At 36.1% G+C, this 10,756-nt stretch overlaps 1 protein-coding gene across 1 annotated transcript in view; it reads right to left on the minus strand.

The window, feature by feature from the left end:
* LOC133184810 (uncharacterized) overlaps positions 1 to 9,679 on the minus strand; it is a 29,345-nt gene extending 19,666 nt beyond the window's left edge. The window contains exons 1-12 of the mRNA XM_061319886.1: positions 8,947 to 9,679; positions 8,366 to 8,471; positions 6,887 to 7,980; positions 6,428 to 6,599; positions 6,094 to 6,267; positions 5,211 to 5,353; positions 4,729 to 4,839; positions 4,165 to 4,470; positions 3,711 to 3,881; positions 3,017 to 3,097; positions 2,469 to 2,592; positions 200 to 315 (exon numbers count right to left, since the gene is read on the minus strand). Of these exons, the coding sequence (XP_061175870.1) occupies positions 200 to 315; positions 2,469 to 2,592; positions 3,017 to 3,097; positions 3,711 to 3,881; positions 4,165 to 4,470; positions 4,729 to 4,839; positions 5,211 to 5,353; positions 6,094 to 6,267; positions 6,428 to 6,599; positions 6,887 to 7,980; positions 8,366 to 8,471; positions 8,947 to 9,411 (3,063 nt within the window). The 5' untranslated portion in view covers positions 9,412 to 9,679. The remainder of the gene's footprint in view (positions 1 to 199; positions 316 to 2,468; positions 2,593 to 3,016; positions 3,098 to 3,710; positions 3,882 to 4,164; positions 4,471 to 4,728; positions 4,840 to 5,210; positions 5,354 to 6,093; positions 6,268 to 6,427; positions 6,600 to 6,886; positions 7,981 to 8,365; positions 8,472 to 8,946) is intronic.
* Between the last annotated feature and the right edge of the window lie 1,077 nt (positions 9,680 to 10,756).

The following is a 10,756-nucleotide window of genomic DNA, read 5'->3' on the forward strand; positions in this document are numbered from 1 at the left end:
GACACATTTGCACATCAGATATTTTCCTGCATACTGAAATAATAAAAGATTTTCAATATTGTAAAATTCCATATATGATCAATTTTTACCTGAATCTTTAAGACAAACAGGAAGACAGAAAAGACAGACACACAGACAAAGTGATCACTGCTGTGCTCTGCAGGTGACAGAAAGTTAGAGAGTGTGTGCAATTGCTTACCAGTTCAATATCTTCAAACTTGTCCCCCTGGGCTGGTTTGGCCTCTCGTTTGACACGGACGACTGAGCTAGAAATAATTGGTCCATAATGGCCTCCCCAATACTTGTCATCCTTTCCTGTAAAATGTAAAAATTCAATTAAACGATGCACTTCTTCTCAAGGAAATAAAATTAATAAAACATTCAGAACATAATTTGATATGTAGATTCAGAGACCAACAGATTTGTTCTGTCTGCACTGCCTGACATGTGACTCAGTGACTTTGCCTTTTTTCACACACATACAAAAACATGGTTGGGGGATTAGGGGACTTTGGCACTAATTATGCCCTTCTTTGCAAAACCTAATCCACCTTTGAGTACAATATAAATTTAAATACTTCGTCACCAGTATAAATATATTTCATGTTTGAAAATCATCTAAAACTTTTTCCTGAAATCTACTTTTCAAATGCAGAAAATTTTGGAATTAACCAATCAGAATAAAATGAAAAAAAAACATAGCAAGTAAAAATTCCAACAAGATGATGTCCCCATCTCTTCCCAACCACTCTCACCTTTCTGCTTCCTGTTCTCAAAAAGAAGATAATCAAAGAAATTTTCCTATGTATTCCAATGTAAAACTCATCCTCCCTGTGAATAGTTGCGATACAGTATACAAAAAAGATGTGTTTGTTAAACTAAATTCAAACTACGATGCCCCTTGTAATGATGTGCTGCAGCTCATGGCCAAGGTTAAAGTTTTTCAAATGTAAATTAAACTTCGAGGTCAAGAGGTGAAAAATGTTGGTAACCAAAGAAAGATTTTATCACCAGGAATACACATGTGAAATAAGAAAGCCCCAGCACTAACAATTCAGAAGTACAGGTGACTCTTGATGGCTCAAACTCCAATCTCTCGAAGTGAGCCTCCAGTCCCTTTTTTCCTTCTATATAACTAAGCAAATTTACTTCTGATCTCTCAAACTTCCGATCTCTCGAAGTTCTCTATCTCTCGAACCAAGACCTGGGTCCTGTTACACCACGCTGACAGTTGCTTTTCAGGTTTCATGTTATCATGAAATGAGAACAAATAAATATTGAAACTTAAAGAGATCAATTGATTTATTCAAAATACGATCATTGTTGTTAAAATCAAGTGAATTACCTGTACAATGCGAATGAAACATGCAATGACATTATCAACATATACTTCTGGTATTTATAACGGTAGAGCAAGGATGATCGGAACTGAAAATTATGGATTTATTCACTTTCTATCCCTTGAACCCCTCGATCTCTCAAACTTTTCTTGCAGTCCCTTGAACTTCGAGAGATCTCGAGTCACCTGTATAAACTTTTTAAAATGTTGGTCAAGGTCTGGAGTTAAAATATGTTGGTAAGACCCAAAAAAGAGTCTTGTCAAAGGGAATAAACAATTAAAATAGGAGAGCCCTGGCACCAATCATTCAGAAGTTATGCTCAAGATTAAAGTTTGGTTAAAGTTTTTCAAAAGTAGGTCAAATTCCAAGGTCAGGGTCAGGAGGTAAAAATGTTGGTAACCAAAGAAAATTCTTCTCACAAGCTTAAGGAAAATGCAAGTAAAATACGAAAGCACTACCACTAACTGTTTAAAAAGTTATGGCCAAGGTTAAAATCTTTCAAAAGTAGGTCAAACTCCAAGGTCAAGGCTATGAGATCAAAAATTGTTGGTACATAAAGAAAGGTCTTTTCATAAAGAATACACATGTGAAATATGTGGCCCTATAACCAATTGTTCAAAAGTTTTGGGAAAGGTTAAAGTTTCTCAAAAGTAGATCAAACTCCAAGGTCAAGGTCAGATCAAAAATGTTGATATCCAAAGAAAGGTTTTGCCACAAGAAATTCACATATTAAATAGTCCTAGTACCAATCCTTCAAAAGTTATGGCCAAGGTTAAACTTTAGCAAAAGTTTTTCAAAGGTAAGTCAAACTCCAAGGTCATCAAGAGGTAAAAAAAATGTTGATACATAAAAAAAGGTCTTGACAAGAAACACACATCTGAAATCCTTAGCTCCAAACATTCAAAAGTTATGGGCAAGGTTAAAGTTTTTGTGGATAAACAGACACACGGACAGACAGACAGCTAGACAGAGGGGCAGGCCAAAAACTACATGTATATGCTCCCCAATTTTCGATGCAGGGGGCATAAAAATATATGTACCTGGTTATAACATGCCAATATCATCTTTTCCTAACTTTCCTGTTAGTATCAAACCACAGAGTTAATTTTCTGTTTCAGGAATTCTCACCTGAACTTTCTATGGAGACAATTCTTGCTCCAGGTCCATAGTCTTTGAATGTTGTTCCTACTTGTTCCCATTTGTTGTTACGGTATATTCTACCAGTTTCTGGCAAATTGTAACGCTGCATTACCTAATTAAAAAAAACACATACATGTATTTAGTTTTACCTCCTAAAGCAAAGTCATATGTTTCATTTCATGCAATTTTTAAAATTTTAAACAAATTACTGATACACAAGGGTTATCCATAAAATTAGTTGACAACTCTTATTTTTTCCCTTTTGCTTTTATTATTTTTTTAATAACAAATTTTACATGTAGATTTTAAGGTTGTAGTCTGCAGAAAAAGGGATGATCTATAAAAAAAAATGTTTTCATGTTGTATCAGCTGTCAACCACTATCTCACTGAGAGCTTGAACTCTTTCAATAGATAAAATCTCAGCCATACATTTTTGTAGATTTAAAAGGGAGAAAATCTAAAAGTTTTGGTTATTAAAAATTCTAAGTGAAAAAGAGAGGGAGAGACAGAGAGAAAGAGAGAAAGAGAGACTTACATTGCCATCTCCATCCATAACAAGAGCTGTCATTTTGTAATGCCCCCCGCCACATACTCCTTCCCGGTACCATTCAGTAACCTGTCAACAAACAATGGTCAGAGAAAGTCTTGTATACAGGTCACTGAATAATTTACATATTACTTAAGAGAAAGTCTTTGGACTTAAGTCCAAAACTTCTTCATCATCCTATAGCCTGTATCTCTAATTGTGAGAGGAACACAAACAGCAATTTTATTCCAACTTAAGCAACATTTACTTCCTATTTCCAACTTTAAATATGCTAATAGTTATGCAATGAAAAGTTATTAGCTTAAACATTTCATTAAACTGCCTGTTGTGATGACATCAACTTCAAATGGAATTGCATCAAGATTTATTAAAACATACAGGCATCTCAGGTGAGAACATACCTGTATCTCATGTGTAAAGTATACCTGTATGTTGAGTGTAGAGTATACCTGTATCTCAGGTGAGAACATACCTGTATCTCAGGTTCAGAACAAACCTGTATATCAGGTGAGAACAGACATGTATCTCAGGTTCAGAACAAACCTGCATCTCAGGTGAGAACATACTTGTATTTCAGGTGAGAACATACCTGTATCTCAGGTTAGAACATACCTGTATCTCAGGTGAGAACATACCTGTATCTCAGGTGAGAACAGTTCTGTATCTCAGGTGCAGAACATACCTGTATCTCAGGTGCTGTATCAAGATACTCCTCAGAGAAGTGCTGGGTAAGGTCCACCTCCTGGTACTTGGTACACCACATGTGGGAGGTTACAAAAGCTTTCTCTGCATTGTATCCCCCCTCAATTATTTTCCAATCTCCTGAAAAGTTCCAGAAGGACAGCTGTCCCTCCTGTGGAGCACAATTTTTTTTTAAAAATAATGAAAAGTGTTTAATATGTAAATGCTGATTACCTTTTTGTTTGTAAAATACTGATTTATGATGTATGGTACAAATGTATATTGCAAATATAAATTCTGTCCTCTTTCCTTAATTTGACAAGATATTCTTGGTAATTTAATTCAAAACAATTATGAAAAAATGAAAGGAAAGCCAGATTCATAATGACAATTTCCACTACAAAATCTTAATCATTTAAAAAAAAAAGTAAATATCAGAGTATTGTGAAACCTACTTCACCACTGGAGTTTTTAATCAGGTTTTGAGACCACCCCACAATCTCCATTTCCTTCCTCATGACTGTCCTCATTACAGGTTCCACCTTGTCCATCAACCGTGACTTCTCCTCGCTCTCCTTCTTCAGCTCCTCCTCTGACCTGCTGGGGTCTTTGTAAGCCTTGTTTAGCAGAGCGAAGCCTGCAATGGGGGCATCTGTGTTCAACACAAAGTTGTTGTTCTGAACGGTGACCTGGATGTCTGCATGGAAAGCTGTCAGTCCTTGACCACCGACGTCGGGCACTTTGTCTCCAAACTTGGCCACCTGAATGGAACAATCTTATTAATAACGCAAAATACTCTGATAAAATTTTTTTAAAAATTGGCCAAAGGAATCCATCTTAATTAGGTTGTTGTGCAAAAATATTTTAAATCATTAAATGTAAATATATCAGCAGTATTGACAACAGTATTATCAGTGTCTAGAAAGACAGCAAGTTCGTTTTCTTTATAATTATGCATTCTACACAAATTTGAAATTCTGAATAAAATTACTGTACATTACAGTGCTTTTGTTCCAAACCTGATTGTTTATGGATTTTCCATTAAATGAGATAGAGTGTGACTTGTAGCCTTTCCCAACATAATGAAGCCTTAGGGTGTATTCACCATCAGGAACATCTAATGTCTTCACCTGCATACATACAATGAAAGGTTCACAAAATTCATCATTTATCATATCAAAGACATCAGACAAGACTTACCGATACAGTATAAACAGAAATTCTATCAAGCATGCACACAGCCTCAAACATTAAAAACATGATCTAGGAATTTGACCGTATATGCTAGGCCCATGACTCTTCAAGTGCTCTGCATAAAAATAATAAATCTAACCTCACTTTATCACCTGTAAATGTGATACAGAAAGAAGTAAATTTCTTACTAATTCCTATCACAAATTTTTGCTAGGGATGAAAGACATTTGTTTGAAAATATGCTTTTAAAATGTGTGTGTGTGGAGGGGGGGGGGGGGGGGGGGGGGGGGGAGGGGGTTATACTTACAGTATAGATAACTTTTTGTTCATCAATGGGCTCTGTGTATTTAGTTCTCACTGAAGCATACAAGAAGCCATCATGAGTGTTGTTGATCAGCTCCAAAATGTTGACCAAGTTATGATTTTTCCCATAAGCCAAACATCTTGATCCTGCAAAACAAATGCATTGGTTATTAAAAATCAACTTCAAAAATGCTAATGCTAATGACAATCATATTAAATTCACATACGTGCATACATGTATTACATGTATATGTTATTTCTAGTCTTTTCTCATTTTCAGTCTCAACAATTAGCTCTGGACACTGGTCCTGCCCCTTTTCCAAACTGTTGACTCATGCAATTATTTTCATTACATTTTCTTTCCAAACAACAGACAAGAGTGTAGGAAGTGTGCTTTACTGAATATCATTAAATGATCAGGAATTTGAATGCTCTCTGATTGGTCTAAACTTCCTTTACTGAGGTTTACCTCAGAGTGAGTTCACCTCAAAAGGAAGTTCCGGGAGGTTTAATCGGTTTCTCCCTCTTGAGTTGTCAAATCGGACAATTTTCAACCATAGATTCGGTCTACTCGTGACTATACAGACCTGGTCAGGTATTGTGTAACCTGAGCCTTCAGCCTTGGTCAACCAATACCTGACCAGGTCCATATAGTCACGAATAGACCTCATCAAAAGTCAATAATTGTATAGTAATACAATCAAACCTCGTCATCGCTCTATGGGACTGATAAAAAAACTGAGATATCAGAGGATTCGAGATATCCAGGGTAAAAAATTTAAAGAAAAAGGGGTTAGGATTTCCAATCATTTTGACATATCCATGGTATTCAAGATAAAGATACAGAAGTTCAACTGTATGTTCATAATTATAGAAGAAACACCCACCACAGTTGAAATCATATGTGAAGCTGGCAAACTGTCTGTGTTCACTGGTGTATGTGATGTCATTCACTGCTGTGTAAGTGGGGCCTCCACAGTTCAGGGCGTAGTGGACCAAGTCCTTCTGGACCTCCAGTTGTCTGGGGGAGCCATCCAAATGGACACATTCTTCTGTACCCACTGTAAAATTAAAATTTTCAATGAAAGAGATATGTGAATATCGGAATCAAGCATTTAGACCTATTTCTTGACACATAGATTCTGCAAGGAATTGGTCCTCACTTAAAAAAAAAAAAAATTTTCTCTGGGATTGAATTTTATGAAATCTAATAATACATACATGTGACATGTTTGTTGATGATCTGGACTCTAACCATGTTTGCACCACATGGGAGCTCTCCAGACTTCCACAAACGTTTAAATCCATAGCCCTCTTTAACTTTTGTAAGGTCATCAGGATCAAAAATGCGTATAACTTTCCCATCAACTTGTATGCACACTTTGGAAGCTTTCTGTAAAAAAAGTTTTTAATGGGTACAATTAATTCTACAAGACTACCCTGATTAAATTTTTTCACTGTTTGAAGAAAAAGTTGAATTTCTAAAATATCATGACATTTCATTTAACACCTTAATTTATAACACCACATTTTAAACAGTCAACATTATTTATATCTCTAACATTTTGTAGAAATCCATAGAAAAAATGGCTGAAGTTAAAACATCAAATATATTTCATTTTGACTTCACTGTGAGATTTTCTTGAGAAAAAAGGATTTGATAAAATTATCTAAACTGACCTCAATAATACCTTGTACACCCTCCTTGTTAATTTCCACCTGGCTTCTGATTGGCTGAGGGGAGCCAGTAGCCAGACAGATGTCCTGGAATATATACTGCTGGTCCTTGTACTCCTCATTAGACAGGACAGTATAGCGACATGGGCCTTTGGGACCAGTCACAATGATGCTGTTTCCTGACTTCTCAAACTTCCACAAGTCTCCAGTGGTGTATCCCTCTCCATGAAGTTTACTTATGACCTTAGTCTCAATTCCATCTGCTCCAACAGTCACAAGGTAAAACCCAGCACAAGAATGGTCATCTGCTCCTGAAGTATTGGAACAAAGAATCACAAAACAACCATGAGCGGGAACATTGTCCACCATTACTGTGGGCTCTTGCCCATTCCAAGCCTGGGTCATCAGAACGTTTGACTGCTTTATTCCTGTTTCCATCATAACAAGCTCCTCCCTGTTGTGGTATACTGCATAGCGACTATCACTAGGACCATTAACATGAAGAGACCCGTTTTCTCCCACACCGTATGTCCACTTGTCACTACCAGACATTAAACAACTTGCCATGTAGTTGTCTTTGCCACCAGTACTAATCATGTACATGGCAGACACAGGCTTATTTTCTACTGTCCCGCTACATAGAATCAGTGTTGTTCCTCCTCCGTTTTTATTTCCGGACCCCAGGCTTCCATTAACATTAACACACAGATTGGTTTTGTCTTCAGAGGCTTCTACCAATATCCCATTACCCAGTCTTCCATTCTTGGAGTCATTTGTTAGAAGCATCACATGGTTGTTACCCATGTGAAGATCCCCTAAGAAGCCTCCCTCCTCGTCCACTCTGTACCCTTGCTCTGGCCCAAAATGCTCCCCCTTGCTGTCTTTAAGATTGGCACAGTTGAAGTGGTTACAGTCAAATCCACATCTCAGGAATGTGATTCGTGAGTTGCAGCATTTTCCTGCTCCCCCGTAAAAATCAGACGCCAGTAATAGGCCAGCACAACCCCCATGCCCAGCATTGACATTAAAATCAAATTTGGCATAATTTCTAATTGGCCATTTGGAATGGCCAAAGGTTGAGAGACACTTGAAGTTAGCTACAAAAATATCATAAATATAAAAAAAAAAATTCAAATGTATCAATATATGATTTTCTTTTATTCACTTCATTTTCAGCAACAAATTATTTTTTGTACCACAATTTTTGTACTACTTTAAAATACTTAACTCATAGTAAATGTTGCATTATACAGTAAAACTTGTCTCATCTGGACACAACAACATAAAGATTTGCTGGATTAGGCAACATTCTGGATTAGACAACATTTTAAATAGTTGAATGTAAAGAATTTCATCCTAATAGACGATATTTAAAAAAAAAAAACAGCATCTGAATTAGACAAGTTTTTCTGTATCCCTGATATACATTATACACCTATAAATAGATACCTACAAAATACCTGTCAGGTACACTTAGCTTACCTGGCCGTGCCCTCTGAGGAAGGGGAGGTAACTTGGTGTTCTCATCGCATTCATTGTCATCTATTTTCTCCTTTGGACTAACATCTTTAGTTTCAGAATCTTCCTCCTTCAAAAAAAAAAAAAAAGATTTAATATAAATTATATTAATTTATATTAACTAAGGTTACAGAGTTTTCAATTTATCTGCATATTGTAACATTTTTGTAAAAATATCCTCCATATACAGTAATAAACTAAAAAATAAAAAGTAAATTAAATAATTTCATTTTGACATTCCATAATCATGATAATAAAATATATTATAGCAGTGATTTATGGTAAATGTGCAATAAATCACACCAAAAGATTCACTTCATATTGTTATAGTGATGGCAAATTAGGAAAGACAGTTCAAAGTATTTTCAGAGGTTAGGAAAAACGGCAAAATCAAAGTGTTATATTGTTATTGTGTGATTTTTTTTTTTAATTTGTGATAATTTTAAGACAACATTAATTTCATTCTAAATTAAACTCCCTAAAAGAGTAAATAAATATCACTCCTGATTTCCTTTCCTTTGCAAAATGAGTCCAAAGGTCCTAACCTGCTTTTCCTTAGCTTCTTCAAGCACTAAGATTTGTTCTGTACTTCCAATCTGAGTAGATGCATCACTTGTTTTATCTGACTTGTCTTCTAAATCTCCGTTCTGAGATGCCCACTCCTCATCTTTCACACTTTGAACTGACCCCTCCTCGAGGCTGCTGTCATTTTCTCCTTCCTCCATTTCCTCAATCTGATGAACATGTTCTTCAGCCATTTCAATAACATTAGCTACCATTGCTGCTGATTCTTGTGTGGCTAACTTCTGGTCTTCAGTCAAAGATACATTATCATCTGTTTCTGCTAATGATCCCATAGTGTCATGTGATAGCATTGACAGCTTGGAATCCTCTTTTTCCATTGGCTGGCTGTCTTGGTCAGGTGATTGGACAACAATGACAGCACTGTCAGTAGTAGACAGTGGTCTTTCTTCCATCTTCTGTTGATTTTCTTCTGATGAATCATTCATTTTGATATCTCCTGCAGTGTCTTCCTTGTTATCTTGCTCCTGGACTTTATCACTCTCAACATTTGACAAACTTGCAGATTTTAATGAGTTATTATCATGAGGTGAAGATGTCACATTGTCTTTAATACTCTCTTGAGTTTTCTCTTTAACAATCCCATTGCCAGTCTCAGATGCCTTAGAACTTTTCCTGGATCCTGCAGATTTCTGTGAAGACGTCACATTGTCCTTTACTGATTTAATACTGTCTTGAGATTTCTCTTTGACAATCCCATTGCCATTTTCAGATGCCTTAGAACTTTTCTGGGAAGTGGCAGAGTTTCCTCTACGTGCAGAATAAGTCTGTGTGTTGCTGGTGGTCTTTGCCTGGTACCCTGACCTTTCACTTGCAGGATTTTCTGCAACTGGGCTACTTGTTCCACAACCCATGATGATGAACTATTACTGTGAACTAGAAACTGAATTTGATCACAAATTTGTCACATACTTTATTGTCAATCATAAAAACCTTTTGTTTTTTAAAAAAAGTGCTTTAAGCCAACCCATAATCTAATACGATAAAAACAGGAATATTTTTCAATATGTTGAATTCCATTACTTATCTTGTGCAAAACAGTAATAAATGCCCGGGTATATAAATTTAAAAATATGATATCATTGTTTCAAACATAAATGTACATATGGAATCACTTAAAATGGCACCTTAAAATATCAGGCTCGTTGGAAGCAATTTCAGTTTAGGGGGCATATTAACCAAATAATTTTAGGTTGGGGGAAGGGGGATACTACCAAGACATTATTATGAGGGGCCCCAAGCATACAGTAGCTATGTTTTTATAGCATAATATATATCTGCAAAATTACTAGGAAGGGGGGGGGGGGGGCACGGACCCCCTGTTTTCTAGGGTCATGAACATAATGAATACATGTACTTATAGACAGAAAATTTAGCTAATGAATCCTTTTTTTAAAACTTTCATTCTTATCATGGAGGATACATAAGACAGGGTTGTGGATAACCACTTGCCCACTAGCAAATGTGAGTAAAATTTGCTGTGGACGATTAGATATTAAAAATCTGGTCGCCCACATGGCGAGCAATTTTTTTTTGGAATATAATCACATTTCAGATTTATATAGTAATCTATGTACTTTCAGTTTTAAGAAATCGCTCTACTAACCTAGACTATTTGTGTCGCATGCAAGCATATTAGTCAAACATGTACATGACTTTGATCAAACATGGCAATTTATCGAAGCAGTTAAATTTGCAATCTCCGTTAAATTTGATGATATGAGGCAAACGTTTGAGATTGTTCCTATAGAACTATTGTAACAATCAGCTATG

Source organism: Saccostrea echinata, unplaced genomic scaffold, assembly GCF_033153115.1.
Source record: "Saccostrea echinata isolate AGI-Se365-2 ecotype Australia unplaced genomic scaffold, CSIRO_AGI_Sech_v1 ptg000011l, whole genome shotgun sequence".
Classification (NCBI taxonomy): Eukaryota; Metazoa; Mollusca; class Bivalvia; order Ostreida; family Ostreidae; genus Saccostrea; species Saccostrea echinata.